This window comes from Typopeltis vanoorti, chromosome 20 (assembly GCF_054136105.1).
Source record: "Typopeltis vanoorti isolate ZY-2024b chromosome 20, IOZ_Tvanoo_1.0, whole genome shotgun sequence".
Classification (NCBI taxonomy): domain Eukaryota; kingdom Metazoa; phylum Arthropoda; class Arachnida; order Uropygi; family Thelyphonidae; genus Typopeltis; species Typopeltis vanoorti.
Genome location: NC_143568.1, coordinates 76619267 through 76641635, shown reverse-complemented (window position 1 = coordinate 76641635; position 22369 = coordinate 76619267). Strand labels below are relative to the sequence as shown.

Here is a 22369-nt window from a genome sequence, read left to right as displayed (position 1 = left end):
TCTCCAACTTAACTTTGTAACCTAATAGATCATAATAACAGGACTCTAGCTTTGATATAGTGAGTTATTTTTTAATTTTTTTTAAACACCAGATGTCAGGTAAATAGTTTTAATGGTTGATCAATAAGTTTAGCATGCCAAGTAGCAGCTTGTTCTTTGTATATATACGTATACTCCAGAAATGTCGAGCATTTATATTTTGATTTATATTAAGCTAAAGTTTTACTCTAACACGGTAGTTGTATCCATAATTTTTTCGTTATATATTCTGATCACCGTGTAAGCATGAAAAAAAGGAGACTGCAGATGAATTTTATTGCACAGCACAAGACCACCACCACCATACTTATGAAAGCCTAAAGTGGCATGGAAAACAATTCCATATTTGGTCTTTGCAGTAGAGCTTCCAATCCTTAATCTGCACATATTACTAGTGTACAATAGATCCACAAATCTTTGTGAATGAGATCACAAATAAACAGGTACTTTCTGGAATTCTCCTCAAAACATGGAATAGTCATTACTAACACACAATTCAACGTAAAAATTTGCAAAAATTTAAATGGAGAGAACATACACAAAACAAGGACAGACCAATTTTATTATGTTATAAATGATAGTGAATCATTCTTCAAACTGGTCCACAATACAAGAGTGTACAGGGAATCTGAAATAGAAAATAATCACCACTTATAAGGAATTAAACAGAATAAAAATAAGTACCACACTTTAAAAAAAAAAAAAAGAGGTTATGTAAAGTTTTAAAATAATTGAAAATTAAACAACTCCCACATGTTAAATGGCAAAGAGAGCTTGAAAACAATACCCAAACCAAAGAGAACAACAGGAAAACTGCAGATATTCTGCATGTCCAAACTAATTACTTTGCAAGATAAATGAAACAAGCAATGACAGAACAGTGGTAGAAAATATTCCAGATGAATACAGTCAGGAATACATATCATTGCTTGATGTAGGAAAAAGACCTAACTGACTAACTTATCCAGGGGCAGAATGAATTCTCCTAGAACAGAAAAGAAAGAATTACATGGAAGACAGAAGTTGAAATGAAGAAATCATATAAAAAAGTTTATGGCCATTAAGTTAGAATGTGTTCTTGGAAAACACAGAGAAAAAATGTAGAAAAGCTAATATTTCCTAGCTAAACAATTTAGCTAGGAAATTGTTTTCCTAGCTAAATTGTATTCTTTCCAAATTTCTAAAAATTTGGAAAGAATATCAAAAATATATATAATGAAAGGGGCAAAAGGTTTTGGAAAATTTAAAAAAAAATGATTAAATGAAGATTTCTGATAATCTAAGAAACAAGCACATCTAAAAAAAATATCCAGGAAGAATAACACTACTGATTCAGCCAGAAAGTCATGTGGTAAAGTTATCTGTAAGGATACAAAATTCAGGACTCCATTGTGGATTTAGAAGTTAGAGGGAAAACAAGAAAGTATATAAAACAATTTCTAGCAAGTCAGTATGTTCTCTAAGAGAGTACAGAGTAAAGTGTAAGAAAGCAAAGCAACATGTAAAAATAGCTAAATAAAAGTCATAGAAAGACCTGGTAAGAACAGAGAAGGCCAGTCTGGTTGGCCAAGCAGTTAGTGTATCTGCTCTCCAACCAACAGGTTTCAGGTTCAAATGTTGCAGCAGGCACAGATATTTGCGACTGTCTTTAGATGGGAAATGAATTTTATTGCCTGGTGTGAGACCACTGCCCCACTTATGGAGACCTGAAGTGGCTTGAAAAAATTCCACATTGGTCTCTGGAATAATATTTCTATATGTAAAAAATAAATGAAAAATTACAAAAAATATATATAAAATTAATAAAAATGAAAAAAAATTCTTGGCCCATTCATCGTACAAATGTACTATAGGTTTTTTATAGAAGACTTTCATGGGTGGGAGCCATATAAAAAAATAATAAGGTATTATAATAATAATAATATCAGGAAGGTGGCAAAATGTTCTGGAAGCTATTGAAAAAGCTCACAACATGGAGATTAAGAGTGCTGTAAAAGGAATCAGATATTATAAAAGTGACATAAAAACTGGAGATAAAGATATTCTGGGTGTCTGAAGAAATTACTTCGAAAGATCGTTAAATGAAATAAGCAATGATAGAAGAATAGTAGTAAACATTCAAGAAAAATGCAATCAAAAACTTGAATACCTGGAATAGATATTCAACCGGAAATGCACTGGTATGGAGGTATAAAAGTTTTAGAGGGGATGCACAGCATAATTCAGAAGGTCTAGTAAGCAAATTGAATTCCAGATGATTAGAATACAGATTTCATAATACCCATCTATAAAAAGGGAAATAAAAGTGAATATAAGAATTACTTAGGAATTTCCCTACAGCATGTTCCAGCTAAGATTTATATTTCATACATAAATACTTCGACAATTTTTTTAGCCTCTTCTGAAGTATATATTTACATACTTCAGAAGAGTCTGAGAAAATTGTCAAAGGGAAACATGAAGAACAACAATTTGGTCTCAAGGCCAAAGAGGGACAGGATCAGATTTTCACTTTAAGACAGATAATTGAGAAATCATTGAAATATAACAAGGATCTATATTTCAGTTCTGTAGATCTGGAAAATGCATATGACATGGTGCCATATAATTCTAATGTTAAATAAGGTGCAAATGGAACAGTGAATTGAGCAACAGTCTATATTTAAGTTGTAAGTTAGCTGTAAGAACTGAAGGAAGTACAGGAAAATAGTTTGATGTTAAATCAAGAGTGATTTAGCATACATGGATCATGTTATGAAGGAAAGCAGCATTAGAGCTGATAACCCAAACTGGAGGTATTCAACTTAGTGCTTTACTTCATGCAGATGTTATACTCTAAAAAAATCCAGTACAGGTCTGCATGGATTCCTAACTAAACTGAACAACTGCTGTAATACATTTGGTACGAAAATAAGAATAAAAGAGACGAAGACTACAAGAATAGCAGGAATATTGAAAACATCAACTGCATCCAGAAAGGCGAACCTATAAAACAAGTAAAACTTTACAAGACAGTGTTTCAAACCAATTCTAACTTAGGGATCTGGGGTCTAGGTTAGAAATAAAAAAACTTGATCAAAACAGGCTGGAGACCATAGATGAGTTGGTCTTCAGCCTTCCTTATAACTCCAAGTTTAATCATATTAAACCTGGAGTTATAAGGAGGGAACTTAACAGTGTTAGCATTCAGTAATGTGCAAGCAGAGCTAATCTAAGATAGTATGGTCACTTAATCAGAATGGAAGAGAGAAAAGGATTAGAAAAACAGCTGCTTATTACCAGGATGGCATGTAAAAAAGACTAGAGGAAGACTAAGATCTGGATTGACTGATACGATAAGAAGTGCTTTAGAACAGTGGTTCTTAACATGTTCGCTGCCAACTACGAGTATACTTGTAGTTAGTATATGAGCATCACAAGCCAACTATGAATATACTCATATGACGCTTACCACCAGCAACGAGATTACCCGTACTGACCTTGGAGAAGCAAAAATGCTTGACGTGCACAGCTAGCAGCGATAGTGTGTATACTCGTAGATGGTATATGAGCCTCACAAGTCAACTACGAATATATTCGTATGACGCTTACTGCCAGCAAACTAGATTACCCGTACTGACCTTGAAGAAGTGAAAATGCTTGGCTACAGTAACAAACTATGCCCGAGTAGCATGGCAGCGAACGTATTAAACTGTGGATCACAACCCTTCTAGGAATGTAAAAAGATTCTGTAGATTGCAACAAACATTGATAAATGCAAGAAAATTAAGTATTTAATGTGAATAATAATTTAAATTATTATTATTCACAACAACCTTTCAGTCTACCTTTCTTTAATTTTTTATTTTTATCTGCATGTGTAAAGTTTGTAAGCTATAAAAATTTAATTATATAATATTATACAAAACTATATGTGCATTGCTTGCAATAAATATGCTCATTATTTTTATTTCTCATTTTATTTAAAACTGCTCAAAAACTGACACTTGGATATAAAAAACCTAACTTAACCAGTACTGCCTGGGGTGGCTAATAATTTTATCTTATAAGAAAGCAGTGCAGATAAAAAAAAAGTTTAAGAACCTGTGCTCTAAAAAACCAAAATATAAGATCTAATGTTATTGAAGTCCTGATGGATAATAGATTACCTTGGAAGAAAACTTTCATAAGAAGTTAGTAATAAAGTAAACTTTCCATGTAGTGCTATCATACTGTCATCAATTCTTTCCACATAAGTAGAAAGAATGGATGACAATTACATTGCACAAGGATGACAATTGCATTGCATGGCAATTACATATAGATGTGGATTGACAGAGAATGTATACTTTGCAAAGAACAGCATGAGTTTACTAAGAGAAGGTCATGTTTGAGCAACTTATCCATGTTTTATGAGCCTCTGTAGCTCAGTCCGTTTTGATGATGCCCTTTGGTAGGAAACACTTGGGTTCAAATACCATCTAGGATGCGAAAAACCTTTATCAGGGCTTTTCAACTGAAGGTGAGTTAGCCACAGGTAGAGGATTTTTTCGCCTGGAAACATGGTTTATTTGTCTCTCAGAACAGGCAAACCGGTCAATAGAATACATGCAATTCATACATAATACACTGGCCTCATAGCCTGAATTGCTTTGGCCATAAATCTAAAATAAACCAAACCCATGTTTTATAACAATGTTACAGTTAAGTCAGACAATGGAGTCAGGGGAATGGATATACCATAATACTGTTGGACTTTGCTAAGATTTGACAGGATTGGGATACTTTTGGCTTTTGGAAGTTGAAATATATGGGATTGGATTACAAACTATTAGCTTGGATAAGATGGCTGACTGGCTAATATAAAAAAGCTGTGTATGAGATTAATGAGTCTGCAATATTTAAGGTGATCACGGGTATACTACAGGGATCAGTCCTTGGTCATCTGTAATTCAATCTTTACAATAATGACACTGGGATAGATTTGACAGGTGATATACAACTGTTTGATGATGATGATGATGCAAAGATAGGTAAGGCGTTCCAGAATGCAACTGCTATGCAGCAATTGCAGAATGATTTGAATAGGCTGGAGACATAGATATATGAAAATGACTAAGTCAATGTTAGTAAATGTCAATTTATGTACTCTGGTGTAATGAGATAGCCAATAGCATATAATATTGGTGGAATTATGCTAGAAGAAATTGATCAGGCTAGAGATCTGCGTTTTAGAGGATAGAAAGCTGAAGTTCAAGGATCATATAGCAAAGACTGCAAATACAACACTTAGAGGATAACTGATATGAACACTGGCATGTCAGATTAAGAAATCATTTTGCCTCCTTATAAGGCTTTGATACAACATCCACCTCATCTGGATTACTATGTGCAGATCATCTGGCCTACCGGTTTCTGAGGTACTGTAGAGAGAGACACACACAGAGTGGATACAGTGTCCTTTGCACTCTCTCTCTCCACTGTACCTCAGTGGATATGCAAAAGAAATTGTGGAGACTCCAGACACAAGCAAACAGGAGAAAGAGGGATGATATGATTGAGACATCAAACTTCTGAAAGGATCATACAGGATGTCAATAGATGGAATTTTTAATTTTATTGAGGGTAGGGAGAAAACAAGAAGGCATCCATTAAAGTCAGGAATAAATGCAGTCAAGAATGGGATGAGCTAGATTTTTCTCTCATAGAGCAGTGCTTGATGAATGGATTGCCTTTGGATTTCATGAGTGCAGGTAGTGTAAATGAAAATTCAAGAATAAATATGATAGTTGGTGTGAGTGATATGGGCCTTATTCGATGAGTCAACAGGTCTCTGATAATAATATCCTGTATCCTCTGAGGGTACATATCAGGAATTTGATTATGCATACACTAAGGAGCATATATCGATATACTGTGGAAGAAATGTGGAAAAAGAGCTGTATTAGATGATACTTGACCTGAAATATGATGGAATAAATTTACGCAGTGGCTATACTGCATAACCAGGCTTGGTCACAAAGTTAAATCCTAGATGTCTGGAAGTAGCTCTTGTCATATTAATTTATAAAAATGGGAAAGCTGAATTGGAAATGTGAGAATTATAGAAGAATTTCACAACTTGAAAGGTAGGTACAAGTAAGATTTATGCAGGCAAACCTGATGAGAAAGAATAATAAATTTGGAACAATATAGAAATCAAGAAGAATGAAGAAAATTGGTAAAGAATAATATAGTCAAGACTAACAACATAAAAGTCAAAAATAACATAACAAGAAATTATAGAAATATAATAATCTCTATTTGAGCTGTATTGACCTTGAAAATGCATAGAGACTGAGGGAGATCTGTTTAAATACTAAATATGTAGAAATTATACTGAGGAATAAATAGTTAATTCCTGTGTAAATTGCAGTTGGAACTCAAGGATACACATATCATCATCATCATCCTCCCTTCTGCCAATGTCAGGCAAAGGCTACCATGAACCATAGCTTTCCAGTCCAATCTTTCTGTAACCAAGTTATTTAAATTTCTTTAAGAGTTCAGACCACTTATACTCAATGTTTTCTATAAAATTTCCTTCTAGGTCCTCCAGGTAATATTATTCCTTCTACTCTTCTGTTTTGGAGAATTTGAGGAAACCTTTTAGTAGGGATTCCGCACACATCCATACCACTGTAACTGATCTTCTTTGATTCTTGTTATTATCATAATATTGTTATTATTGTTATTATAATCTTTAATGATCACATTAAAAAAAATAAAATATTAAACCTGATATTCAAACTGGACATATTAAGCTTAGATCTTTATTCCATACTGGTGATATTAACCTTTAAAATAAATCTTTTATAAGTTTTCAAGAGTTATTGGACAAACCAAATCACTACTTGAGAAATTTGGAATAAAAATCAGCAATAAGAGAAATGCATAGAAATTATGCAGCAACAAATTAAATATAGAAACATACACATCCCTGAGGGTTTATGTCAGGAATTTGATGATAATACATTTTTTTTTTTTTTAAAGGAAGGTGAGGATTAATTGAGAAATCAACCAAAAGGCCAAGCTAGCAGTAAACAAGACAGTGTTCAAACCAAATTTTAGCTTATGAATACGAGTATTCTAATCAGATAATTATGGTTCTATATTTTAATGAATATAGAACCATAATCAAGACAATGAAATAAATAAATAAATTAATATTCAAGAACATGTAAGAAGAGCTGATCTAAAACAATACAGTCACTTAAATAGGATGATGAAAGATTAGCAAAATAAGTGAAGGGGGGCAAAAAAAAAAAAGCAAGACATAGAAGAAGATTGAGATATAGATGTGCTCTGCAATAGAAATGCTTCAAAATACTGAAATGTGAATGCTGATTTCATCAGCTCTGATAAACACACTAACTGAAAAAAGTTGAATAATATAAGCAGATAAACACAAGAAAGATATTTATTAAAAAATTTATTTAATATTTATTAAAGAAAGTTGTTAATTAGAAACTGGTCAAGAAATACTGTGCTCTGTTTCAAATATTCAGCACCATAATATCTGATCACATTGGAGAGAGAGATAATAAATAATAGACCAAGTTGGAAGAAAGTTACTGATTAGCAACTAAGTTGTTGATCAGAAACTGATCAAGAAATGCTCTGTTTCAATGAAATACTGAGTGCCATAATATCTGATACAACTGATCAAATGGATAGATGATTAATAATAGACCAATTTGGAAGAAAGTTGTTGATTGGTAACTAGTCATGAAATATGTCATAATAGTTGGTACACTCTTTGATGGCATATACCTTAAATTGATGGTGACAATGATATGTTAAAATTAAACCCAATTCATTTTTTTAATTAGTAACTAATTCTAAAAATGATAAACCTAGGTTAGTTGTAGAGAATCACTAAGTACCAGCCTCAGCTCACAAATGAATATATTTTAAGATGAAACAGAATTTGATGTTGACTGAACAAGTTCTATGCCACTACCTACGTAATGATATGTCATAGTGTCCAAACTGCAATTTCTCTAAGCATTCAATTTTTATCTAAGAGCTGAAGATTAAAATATTATATCCTACCGTTGATATCAGAAAACTCTTCGGCACTGAAAGGCAGCTGACCTTCAGCTGACAAGGTTACAAAAGCTCTCTGGTTGTGAGAAAATGATATGTGACCAGTACTAACCCTTCTAAGGAGAACTTCAAGATACCTAATGAATTTAAATGAAATAAGTCAGTCTATTGCATTTTATATTTCACTTGCTTTTATTGTGATGTGAGATTGCAATATTTTAAAGAATAATATGAGGCAAACTTAGACACATATCACTGATTTATTTCTTTGTCTGAGTTCAATTTGCAAAGTGAAAATACAGTAACTATTCTGTTTAAAAAAAAAAAAAACTGAAGTAATCAAGATTCTGTAAATAATCATCTTCTGATAAGATATCTAGTTATTTTTTTAATATAAAATGAATATCTTCTATATATATATATACATATATAGTGTAATCAACGTTGTGTACGTGTCTATGTACTGCCCAAAAGATGGTGCTAATTGGTTTTGTAACAAATAGAGTTGTTTCATCAGCAGAAAGTTTGTGAAAGAATGGATCGTAAAGGGGGTAAAAAAGTCATTTAAAAAAAAAAAAAAAAGCTGGAAAAAGAAAGATGAAGGATGGGGAAATATGAAGGCATGCCCCCACCCCCCCAAAAAATAACCCTATGATCTGAAGAATCGGACATCTGTAAAAATGACAGATTTGCTATCATCAATCTCCTCAACACCTCTACAGTAATTTTTCTCCCTTATTGTTCCAACTCTTAGCAAACCTATAAATCTTTTACAGACAATGCATGATCTTACTCATTCCATGCCTAATAACCAACTTATATTATAGTAAAGATATGCAGCCTAACCTTTTAGTTCAATTTAATCTACAGCAGTATTTAGCTGGCTAATCTGATAAAAAAGAATTTTATTAGATTTTAAATAGATAATTTTTTTGCTTTAACTTTATGGCACAATGTACAAGTGTTTGTTAACTTTATTCAATGCACTTACAAGATAAGTATATTCTATTTGTTTCATCTTTCTAAAATTTATAAAGAACATCACAGAAAAATTGATAAAAGCAACTTTTAAGCTAAATTAGTGAAAGTAAGATGATAAAAAAGTGCTATTCTATTCTTAATACAAGCTTGAAACTTTGAACTACAAATTTGATCATTAATTCAGTTTAATGAATTAATGATTAATTTTTATCCAGTGGTTGATATATATATATATATATGTAATTAATTTTTTAACTTGGGGATACTGTATATTAATGTTACCAAGTAATTTTATAAGCTTGGTTATTTAACTCCTAATCCCAAGTATGCAAACAATTCAGTTTGCGTCTGAAACAAAGTTCAAGTCTAAAGATGGTACAACACTAGTGCAACTCATTGTAAAGGTGGGTATATATATATATATATCGAGATATTACTGTGTGTGTGTATATATATATATATATATATATATATATACACAGTAATATCTCGATTAGCACTCAGGATGCATTCCTAGAAGATAAAGCGTTAAACAAAACGGCATTCAGCGCGCTCATTTTAACACACAGTAAAATAGGGATATGACCAAGAATAAACAAGTTTTACTTTAATTTTATGTTATTTTTATATTCACTTGCAAAATATACATAACACATATGTACATACACAGAAATAAGTTGCTGAAATGTCCGACAAAGATAAAATGCTTTAAAAGTTGATATGGCTCCCTGATCCATTGGCTGGATTAACGATGCAGTGTTGGGTGACAGGAAAACTACTTCAACCGGATTGCTTTTCATATCAATTTTATCATCTTTACAAGCACTCATTTTGAAAAATTTAAAATATGATAATAATGATTAATTTTTAATGAGCAAATAGAATTTTTGTTGATTTCCTTGATCAATAATATTGATGATTACAGTGCATAAATAATGTTTTACACATTGCTGAAAGTTTTTCCACTTGGTTATACTATAAATTAAAAATACCAAGGTTGATACAAACAATACCAAAAAGATACCAAGAAAGTTTTACACAGCACTCCAAATCATACTGATAGCATGGACACTGTTTCACTGTCAATGAACAACTACATAATGTATGGGGAAAAGATGCAGTGTTGGGTGACAGGAAAACTACTTCAACCGGATTGCTTTTCATATCAATTTTATCATCTTTACAAGCACTCATTTTGAAAAATTTAAAATATGATAATAATGATTAATTTTTAATGAGCAAATAGAATTTTTGTTGATTTCCTTGATCAATAATATTGATGATTACAGTGCATAAATAATGTTTTACACATTGCTGAAAGTTTTTCCACTTGGTTATACTATAAATTAAAAATACCAAGGTTGATACAAACAATACCAAAAAGATACCAAGAAAGTTTTACACAGCACTCCAAATCATACTGATAGCATGGACACTGTTTCACTGTCAATGAACAACTACATAATGTATGGGGAAAAGAAATGCATGGGATAAACATAGAATCACCACTTTTCACTGATTGGTTGGGGTATGGGAATAATCGTATTATATACAAATCAGAGGAAATGCAGTGATAACTTACGAAAATTTGGACTTTTTTAGGCTTCAAGTAGAACCGTGTTATATCAAATCATGAAATATTTAGCACTTTTTTTAGGGTTTGGAAAAAAACAAAGTTATGTCGAATCAGTTTTAATCGGGGCAGCATTAAACAGGGTCTTACTATGTGTATGTGTGTGTGTGTGTGTGTGTGTGTACAGAATTTTTATTTCTTTTAATCCGATTTGGGTCATTTTTTGGGCTATTTTGTCAATTCTGCTAACTGGTTGATATACATAAAACCGTCTACATTATTTTGTAATATAAAATATTATAAAGTAATATTATGTAATTAATATAATATAATGAATATATAATTAATATTATATCATAATATTGCAAGCTAATATGAACAATATCAGGTATTGTAAATGACCCAGGAAAAAATGTAGTCAATCTTGAGTAGATCGAGCTTCACTAATGAAGGGTCCTGGTTCAAATCTTACTGTTGTAGTAAATATGTGTAGATATGATAGGTATCAGAGAGTTGTTTATGGTGGGGCAATATCAAGGAGGCAAAAGATTAAAAGTGGGGTTCTACAGGGCTCAGTACTGGGTAAAGTTTTTTTGGGGTTGAGTTCGAGGTTATATCGTAGTGTGTAGTGTTCGTGCAAGCTCCTGATAAGATAAGTATTATTTTCAGTTATCGTTGATAAAATTAGTTAATATTGGTATGTATAACTTATAAAATTGGTGTGTATAATTTATTCGCCATCGTTATCAAAGAACAATAGTATAAAAGAAATGAGTCAGTGTACTAGCTGTGAAATGTACGCTTTACGGAGTGCGGATTGATGAAAATAAAGGACTGAATGTGTGTAGAAAATGTAGGGGGAATGAGGAATTGAAGTGTATTTCGGATCACGAGTGTGATATTTTTGTCAAACTTCAGAATGAAGAAAATAGCAATATGACAAGAAACGGCAAGGTTGTACATGAGAATTATGAGAGTGTGAATGATAGTATTAATGGTTTCTCAGAGAATAAAAAAGATGAGATAGATGCATTGAATGAGATCGCGTTGTTGAATGGTGCGATAGAAAGGGCAAAACAGCAGCTAGAGTGCATGAACAAAAGTCGACTGAATGAACCAACCAATAATAAAAGGTATGACAGAAAAAATAGGCATATGAATGTGAACATGAACAAAATGAAGGATAGAGTGCTGTATGGAGACTCGTTAGTACGAGGTGTGTTAGTAGAGGATTTGACAAAATCGTACCAACCTGGTGCGACCATAAAGGACGTAACTGCGTCTATTAGAGAGCAAAAGGAAAGGGTGAAAGAAATGATTGTTGTGGCAGGTACGAATGATTTGAAAGGAGATAAAATGGAAATGATAGAAGACCTGAATGAATTGTTTGAGGTAGCAAAAGAAAAGAGTGAGAGAGTTAGAATGATTAGTCTTTTGCCACGGTATGACAATGAAATGTTTAAAAGGAGCCATAATTGCGAATGACTTTATGCGTGGGTTATGTATGACGAGTGGCGTGGAATTTGTGGATGTGTGGAGTGAGTTCGATGGGCGAAAGGATCTATATAAGATGGATGGCTTGCATTTGAATGGTTACGGTGTAAGAAGACTTGAGAAAGTGTTGCTGAATGTGGTGGATGTGCAAATTCAGCGAAACTAGATTTATTAAGGGGGGGGGGAGTAGATATATAGTCCTTAGGGAGGCAGTTGAATGTAAGAATGAATATAATATGCCCGAGCAAATAAGGACAACAAACCAGAGTGGGATAGATAATATAAGGCATCAAGGTAGGGTTGGGGCTAATGGGGGGTCTTAAATTCATGTACACTAATACTAGGAGTATTAGGAACAAGAAGGAAGAGTTTTTGGCCATGGTTGGCACTTCCAGACCACAGGTTATTGGTATTAGTGAAACATGGCTGACTGTAGATGATATAGCTAGTGGGATTGAATGTGATGGGTATAGTGTGTTCAGGAATGACAGAGAGAATAAAATGGGGGGCGGAGTATTGTTGATGATAGCTGATGAGCTACAGCCAAGGAGAATAGAAGTTGAATTGCAGGATAGAGAAAAGAGCACATTTGAGGCCATTTGGTGTGAGATTGTGGCTAGCAGAACTAAATATACAATTGGGTGCTGCTATAGACCAGGTGATGGAAAAGATGGTGGTGACAGTATGCACAAGCAAATAGAAGAAATGAGTGGAAGGAGGGTGATTATTATGGGAGATTTCAATTATGGTCGCATTGATTGGAGTGAGGAGAGGACACACGGGAGGAAGGAATTGGATTTTATGCGGTTATTAAGGGATAACTATCTGCGACAGCATGTAATGGAAAATACTAGGGGTCAGAGAGTGCTTGACCTAGTAATTACATCTGAGGATTTGGCTGTAACAAATATGACCACATTGCCACCAATCAGTGAGAGTGATCATAGGGTCTTGACTTGGGAGGTGGCTAAAGGTGTAGAATTTTCAATTAAGACAGGGTACGTTTGGAATTATCAGGCTGGAAAGTATGACAAGCTTAGGAGTTTGATTGGCTCAGTGCCATGGCATGTACAACTGCAAGGACCAGAAGTTGATAGTGCATGGGAGGTTGTTAAGGAGTGCTTGCATGAAGCAGTGGCTGACTGTATACCTAGAGTCCGAATAATAAATCAAGTAGGGGTTAAATGGATGAATAACACCATTAAGCTTGAGCTGCAAAAAAAGAAACAACTATGGAGGGAATTTAAGGAGAAAGGTGACCAGCAGGCACATGAACAGTATAAAGCGCAGGCCAGAAGGGTGACGAGTGTGGTAAGAAAAGCAAAAAAGGATTACGAAAGAACATTGGCCATGCAGGCTAAAAAGAATCCTAAACAGTTTTTTAGATATGTAGCAAGTAAAAGGAAAAATGTACATGGCAGAATGATTTTAAAGAATGCCGATGGTAGGGAGGTAACTGAATCAGTTGAGATAGCTGAGTTACTGAGTGAGCACTTTGCAAGAATATATTATCCAGGTGGTGATATTGCAGAAACGAATAAACCAGTAGATTATACAGGAATTGTGGTGAATGAAGTGGAGGTGAGTAGTCTATTGCATAACCTCAATGTCAATACATCTGTGGGATTGGATGGTATACCAGCTCGTGTAGTACGAGAAGCAACTAAAGAATTGTCAGTACCCTTGACTATTTTGTTTAATTTGAGTTTCGGGTCTGGGTTAGTCCCGAGCGGGTGGAAGGAGGGGAAAATAGTTCCACTGCATAAAGGTGGTTCCAGGACTGCTGTTGTAAATTACCGACCGATTAGCATATGAGAAATCATTGTCAAGGTCTTAGAGAAATTAGTCAAGAAAAGAATACAGGATTGGATAGATGAAAATGGGATATTGTATGGAGGACAACATGGTTTTGTGAAGGGTAGATCATGCCTCAGTAACTTGCTCACGTTTTATAACACAGTGACGGCTGAACTGGATATACCACATGGAACCCTAATCAGTAAACTGGAGCAGATGGGGATAGATATAGGGTTGGTAAGATGGATAGGGGGTGGTTGAAGGAGAGATACCAGAGAGTGGTTTATTCAGGAGTGGAGTCAAAAAGACATCTTGTGACTAGTGGAGTGCCGCAGGGCTCTGTTCTTGGACCACTGCTTTTCAATTTGTTCATCAATGATATTGGAAAGGATTTGAGAGGAAGTGTTCACTTGTTTGCTGATGATGCAAAGTTGGGTAGAGCAATTGTGAGTGCACAGGATGTCAAAATTTTACAGGATGATTTGGATAGTTTGGAGGACTGGGCTAGGAAAAATGGATGTCAGTTTAATGTGGCAAAGTGTAAGGTTATGCACTTTGGGGTGAAAAGAATAGCAGCAGTATATCGCATAGGTGGAACCGTACTCCAGGAGATTGATGAGGCCAGGGATTTGGGAGTGCTGGTGGATAGGGAGTTGAAGTTTAGGGGGCAAAGTAACTAAAACAGCTCACCAAATCACTTGGCTTATGAACATGCAGAGAGAAGCAAGTTGTTGTTCCTCTGTATCGAACCTTGATAAGACCCCATCTGGACTTCTGTGCCCAGTTATGGGCACCAGGGTTTCTTCGTGATGGGGAGGAAGTGGAGAGGGTCCAGAGACGAGTGACCAAGATGATAGCAGGTCTGTGAAATGAACCTTATGAGAATAGGTTGAGGATTTGTGGGTTGCAGAAATTGAACGATAGGCGAAGGAGGGGTGATATGATTGAGACATTCAAATTACTGAAGGGTTTTTATAAGATTGATCCAGAAGATATTTTTGAAAATATGACTGGTGGTGGGAGGACTAGGGGCCATGCATGGAAGCTGGGCAAGAGTGTGGTTGACAAGGGTGTTAGAGCTAGGTTTTTTACTTGGAGAGTGGTGAATGAGTGGAATAAGCTTCCAGAGTCTGTTGTGGGTGCTACGACTGTGAATGAGTTCAAGGCAAGATATGATAGATACTGTGTGAATGTTGAATAGTTGTTCCAGACATGATGTTAGGGCCTCCCTCGAATGAGTCTGTCGACTCCTTGGAGTTTCCCGGAACAACAATAATAATAATAATATTTGAATTTCTTTAGGCAATAAATGATATTCCCTGTCCAGTTCTTTAATCTCATCTCCTACTCCCTGTAATATGTGGGACTCTGTGGTTTTGCTTCATATAAACCTAAGCAACATTATGATATGAGGGTTAATCCTAGCTATGTAGCTTGGTATGACTGTCAACTGTGTAGTTTCTCTTCCTGGCTTGTCTGTTTTGTGGAATGAAACACTGAGTTCTGTGAAACCAGCCTCTGTATAAAATCAACTTACTAACCTCCAAATGAAAAGTCCTTACAAAGGCTTCTTGCATCCTAGACAGAATACAACCAAAAGGTATAGTTTATACTAAATATGCTATTTTATACCAATTACTTTATTCCTTTGTTTCACAATCATTCCTTTCTTCAAAAACTGTGCTCTAAATTATATGCTCAAAATATGCTCTTAATTATAACCTTCTTAAACGCCATCTATGTCAATGACAATAAATCTGCACTGTAAACCATTTAAAATCTCCACAGAAATCTACTAGGTTTCTACTTCCCTACTCTTAATGACTGAGATCATTTTTTAATTATTTGAAGTATATAAGTAGCATGAGTCATTAACAATCCAAACAACTTCAACAACATCAAGAAATTTTTAATATATTTTTGCCAGAAAAACTTGACAAAAGATCAAAAAAAAATACTGAACTTAATGCAACCCCACCCACAAGGGGTTGAAAACTTATAGTACTTGTGATGTGGGTGGGCTGAGGAATATCCCCTTTTTATATTTATTTTTACTCTGGAAACCCTATTTTAGAGACCAAACATGAAATTACTTTTCAAGCCACTTCAGGTCTCCATTAAGTGGAACAATAGTATCCCACCAGACAATGAAGTTTGTCTCATACTTGAAGACATTATGAACATCATGCCCATGCCAGGATTTGAACCCACATCGCATCACAATGGTTGGAGAGTGGGTACAATAACTGTTCAGCCAACCAGGCTGAGTAGTTATTGAATGCCTAATCTGATTGATATGTCTAGTCTTTCCCAGACTTCTTCACTAAGCACTAAAATCTCCAGTTACTCAAAAAACATATCAGCAAGTTCATATTTTCCTTAATTACTTACCTACACACAGGTACTGTTGTGCTACGTGTCTTGTAGCCTCTCATGTGTGAGGTTAGTATATTAAAAAAAAAAAAGACTCAGGTACAAAGATGTAGGTGAGTGAACAAGGAATGGGTCTTCCTTGTGCTATCCAAATTCTCCAGCATGCTTGTAGATCCAGAAATGCCTGCAGTCACATGGAAATAAGGCACCATGTCCATAATACTAGTGACAATAGGAGTTCTGTAGGCTTTTTTTGTTTTTTAGCACAAAATGTTAACTAACTGATCATATATTCATGGAATACTGTTCATTTCATACTTTCCACACTTTCCATTTCACACCGGACATCAACAGATGTAATATGGTCACCCATATGCTCAGTGATGTGCCACACCAGTCCTTGCCATTTGATCCTGTTGTATGCTTCTCTGGAGGCTTCAAGTCTCAGAATATCAGTCACTCCAGATGCACCATCCATCCATCTCAATGACAGTCTACCTCTTCCTCTCTTTTCAGGAACTTTACCTTATATTACTGTTCTGAGAAGTCCTACTTCCATACTTTCAATGTGCCCAAAGCATTTCAAATTTCTTCTGTCAGTATCCTTCGAGTTTTGCCAACCTTTTCTAGCACATATCCATTTGTCTACCTTTCATTCTTCCTTCCAAATTTTAGACAAGTCTCTGACTGTTGTTTTAGCTATTCTTAATCTTCTTCTCAACAACAATTCTTCACATTAATAATGGATCCCAGGTACTCGAATTTGCTGACTTCCTCAATTCCTTCTCCATTAAGGTACACTTGTTTCTCAGGGAAAATATAGCAAGACAATCTTTGTCTTGCTAGGATTGGGCTGAAGTCCTCGGTTCTTAAAGAGCTCATTAACTTTGTCAAGAATTTGCCCTAGTTTTTCCTTGTTATTACAGAGGAGTATTGTATCATCAGCATACCTCAGATTACTGATCTATCTACCACCTATCCTGATTCCTGTCCTGAGCTTATCCATACATGCATGATGTTCTCAGCATAGATACTAAACAAGTAAGGAGTAGTAGACATCCTTGCCTAATTCCCTTTCCAACCTGAAGCCAATCAGTTAATCCAACACCTGTTCTTACCATATCTTCTTGCTCCCTGTACAAGTTTGCTAGCAGCCTGACAGTGTGTTTTGAGGAAAACCCATTATTTTCATTATTTCCCACAGTTTTGCATGCTGAACAGTCAAATGCTTTAGGGTAGTCTATGAAACACGTTACCATAGGGTGTCTAAATTCTATATACTCTTCTATGATTTGTCTGAGGCAAAGGATCTTATCTCTAATACCCTTACCTAAAACCTGCTTGTTCCTCAGCCTCAACTTTGGCCTCAATCCTATTTAGAAGGATCTTTAATAAAATCTTGCTTACATGAGATATTAAACTAACAGTTCTATAGCTCTTGCAATTCTTCATATCGCTCTTCTTATGCAGTGGTATGAAAACTGACTTTTCCCAGTCTGGAGGCCACAATACAGTCTCACATATCCTTGTTTAAGCTATGAAACACTCTTATCACCTTAACTAACTCTGCTGGGATAGTAAAGTTGATTTCCAGTTCTTCTGAACTTTTAAGCCTACGTTTGATTACATTCAATTTGGGCTTAAACTAGGTCACAAACTAAATGAAACATCCTTTTATAATTGTACCTCCTAATCAGCTACTCTTATCTCTTCATATTTATCAGTCTAAAACTTTTCCTTGTCCTGCCTGATGGCTCTTCTGACTTTTCTATACAATCTCTTATATTAAGTTATTTTAAAGCCGGATACGAAACTCAGAGATCGAAATCTAAGAGTTTCATGCCAAAGAACTATTGGTGAGTCCAAGCATTAGTCATCACCGGGCAGTACAATACTAGAGCAACTCGTATCAAAGGTGGAGCAAGCTCTGTCACTATCCTTAATATTTTTTCATAATGTAAAATGCAGCTCCTAGGACATGTATTACTGTTTTACGTTATGAGGAGAGGTCACTACCCAGAATAAAGGTCGAAACTACCGATTTCGACCTTTATTGAGGTCTCATCAGTGAGTAGGCAGACCTGGAATACAAAGTTTAAGTGTCTTTGATTTTCCAACTACCTTTTTTGATTAGATCCCATGTTGAATCTGATATCCACGGGTCTCTTGGTTCTTCTTATTGGGCTGAGATACTTCTTGGCTGTATCCTGTATTATAACCTTGACTCTTATTCCCAAAGCATTTCTGGTGAGTTCTCCTCACTAGTCTCCAAAAAATCATCCAACCGAGTTGATGTTTCTTCTGTGAATCAAATAGGAATTATTCTAACGTCCAGTCTAGTGGGATGTGCCTGACTTGGAAGGTTTCAATGTCTTAGTCAAACCTTGGCTCTTACTAGCTGATGGTCTGTATAACAGTCTGCTCCAGGAGAAGTATGCACATCAGAGATGCTTGTCTTCCACTGCTGGAGAGCCAGGCTGTAATCAATCTAGTGCCTTGACTAACCAATGTTAGATCTCCAAGTATAGGTCCATTGTGGGTGTTTTTGGAAGCATGTATTGGCAATAACTAATCTGTTAGCATGAGCAAATTCAAACAGTCTTTAATCATGGGTGTTATGTTCACCAAGACCAAAAATGCCACACTCAGGCCTAACTCTCATAGTCCTTCCCACTTTTTCATTAAAATCCCCTAAGACATAAAGTACACCTCTCATTGGAAGGCAGTCCAAAACAATGTTAGTTTTTATAGAATTCCTCACTCTCTTCATCAGGCCTATCTGTGTGGGATGCATAAACTACCATGACTGACACATTGGTAGGATGAACCTTAAGTCTAATACAAAGTATCCTGTCGTTAACAGGATTATAACTAAGAAGGGTTCTTGCCTGAACTGTCTTCAGTATCACAGCTACCCCATTATGCTTTGAGTTGTAGTAGCTTTTTTTTTTTTTTATTCTCCTGAATAAACAACAAGCTTACTATCCTGTCTTTTGAAGTGGTCTTCTCCATTCTGTCTGGTCTCTTATTCCCAGGATGTCAATTTTATACCTCTCCATCTCTTTAAACAATATCAAGAGTACCCATTTGTAGACCCCCAAAAATTCCATGTGCCTATGTAAAATTTCCTTCTAAGATTAATCTTATACTTTCTGTATTCCTCATTCACAATATCATTGACTTTTGTTGGAGACTGTAATATACTTCTGAACAGGACTCTCTGCTTAAGCCCTAAATGCAACTCTGATTATTCTATTATTCTATGTGATTGATAACCGATTAAGCATGAGATGTTATAAGCCACAATCATATTAGCATTTTGGAGTGAAGTCACTGCAAGAAAAAAAAAGTGGTAGGGTTGCAGAGGCCCTTTCCACATATCTGGGAAGTTCTGTTCTCCAATTCAATCCATGTTTGGCCAGGTGGATTGGGGCTTTCACCTAATAGGTGAGGCAGACTCCCATTGCATAAGACGAGATAGCAAAATAGGAAAGATTCACCCCTAGCCCTTGAATATTCTAATATCATTGGGGGAGGGGGGGGGAATGGAAAGAAGAAAAGAAAAATTAGGAAAGAAAGAAAGAAGGGAAGAGACCAGTCTACAGACAATATAACAGATGTATATAATAGAAATAAGGCATGGTTCAGCATCAGGTACCTCTGGTTTGTCACTCTCATACTCACTAAAGTGAGCCCTTCCACACTTAGGTAATGGAATTCCAAGTTCTCAAATGGCTCACATAGAACTTTTGTGAACTTAAAACAAAACATTCACAAATGCATTTAATATTTTCTCAATAAACATATGGAAGGCCAGAGGCATGTTTTGTTAACAAACTTCTTGTATCAATTACTAAATAAACCAGCATTAGGTAACATGTTACCCTTTGCACCACTTTGGATTGCCAATTAAATTCCAGATTGCTATATAAAACATAGTTTTCTTTTGTTTAGTTTTTGTTTCATGTTTGTATTATTAACTATCTAAATCATTTATAACCTTGTATACTATGGGCAAATCAATATTTGAGATAAAATGAAGCAAATCAATATGACATACCAATTAGTGTAAAGACAGGTAACGGTTTTGTCTCCATGACTATCCTGAGGCTGTGTCTGTTGAAGTAACACATTGTTGAAGACTCTTGTAATATCTAAATGAACTAGAGAAATTACTTCTATAGTACAATTCTTCAGATTCTAAAGCATAAATAAAATTTCCTTATTATAACAGCAAAAATGCATGATACCACAGTCAAAAAATGAATAACATATAAAATTATTATTATATGGAATATTAGGAATATCTAAATACAGTGGTATCTCGCTAATCCGAACCTCTTTAATCCGAACCCTCAAGTAATCCGAACTGTGGTTTGAAAGAAAAAAAAGTTTTATTTATTGCGTATTATTATTTTGTGTACTATTATTTTTATTTAATAATTATTATTTTAATTATTATTATTTATTTTATTATTATTACGGTACAGTATTTTTTTCATACTGTCGATTGTACGGTTACTGGAGGCCTATTCTGATTTATTGCGTGTTCACGTTTGCTTTTTTATACTGTACAGTATGTGCTGTATTGTCGACATGAATCCCAAATATACACAAAAAGAGGAAATTCAAAACGTGCATAATTTGGTTAAAAATATAAATCCAAATGTTGAAATTTCACAAACAGACATTACGGAATGGATTACAGGTAGAACCGAAAGTGAATTTGAAATCAAATCAGATGCTGAAATTATAAATGTGACAATACAGAATGAATTAGAAGATGATGATGACAATGAAGAACTCGAAGAAAAAAAAAGTAAAATATGAAGAGGCAGCTGACTGTTTTAATATGTTTATAGAATGTGCTAAGAAGAACAATACGCAATTCCATAGTTTTATTGCTAATGCAGCTCAAAGTAGAAGCATTCGAAAAAAGTTTAGCTTCCACTAAACAAAAGAAAATCAGTGACTTTTTTTACAAAGAATAAAAAAACTTTTTTGTGTTATTTTGTGAAACTTTTTTTGTGTTGTGTACAAGAAAGTGATATTTTTTACACAAATTAAGTTACTTACTGAACTATGCAATTTTATTAAATCAGAATCCTCAACAATACAGGTACACACAAACTAAATTTCTTACTAAAATAAACTTGTGTACTGTATTATTTTTTTGTTTTATATTACAGTAGAATAGCTGTTTTCTATCAGTTGATTTATTTACAGAATTAAATTGATGTACCATCAGAATCTGATTATTTTTGTCGTAAACGCTAGTTATTGTTGTCTCTTGGGAAAAAATTCCCTAATCCAAACGAGCAAGGTTTTTATTTTAGTTCAAATTAGCGAGATATCACTGTATTAGAAACTAATATTTCAGAGATATATCAGTGGCCAGTTATCAAAATATCAAGAAATATTACAGTAAAGTAAGAGAACAAGCTATGAAAGGAGAAGAGTGGAGGGTCTAAACATACTCACTGAAACCCAAATGTAAGAATTATACCATACTTGATAATTTCTGTCCCTGCTCTAGGTTGTCCAGGTTTAGGAGGCTAAAAATCTCCCAATACAAAAGAAAATTTAGTGTTTTTTTATTTGTTTGTTCATTAAAGGTAATAATCTTGATGAATTCCATCTCCATGACTTTCTAGATTGCTATAGTTAAAAACATTACACTTTGTGGGATCAATAAGATACTAATGATACTAACGATAAAGGTTCCTCATGTCACTGACAGGAATTGAACCCAGGTCTTTCTGACCAAAGGGCTTCATCTATATTGACTGAGCTACGAAGGCCGAATGCTCAAATATGGATGGTATAAAAGTCTTGAAGTGGCTGCGCTGCATAGTTCAGAATGCCTGAAAAGAGGGACAAAATTCAGATGATTGAAGTAGAGTTCTCATAGTACCCATATATAAAAAGGGAAATAAATCTGAATTTGAGAATTACAGAGGTATTTCCCTACTGAGTGTTCCTGGTAAGTTTATGCAAGTATACTTGAGAAACGGTTGAGAAGGATTGTAGAAGAAAAGCTTGGTG

The 22369-nt window shown here is 34.6% G+C and overlaps 1 protein-coding gene across 6 annotated transcripts in view; it reads right to left on the bottom strand.

Annotated features, from left to right (window-relative positions):
- The window catches only part of Hem (Nck associated protein 1 Hem), a 393688-nt gene that overhangs the window by 124472 nt on the left and 246847 nt on the right, over positions 1-22369 (bottom strand). For 5 of the 6 annotated variants that reach the window (XM_090409885.1, XM_090409889.1, XM_090409887.1 and 2 more), the window contains 2 exons: positions 20385-20487; positions 8113-8243 (listed from right to left, as the gene is read on the bottom strand). In XM_090409885.1, coding sequence (XP_090266011.1) covers positions 8113-8243; positions 20385-20487 — 234 coding nt within the window. The remainder of the gene's footprint in view (positions 1-8112; positions 8244-20384; positions 20488-22369) is intronic. The other variant, XM_090409886.1, reaches the window with a different exon arrangement.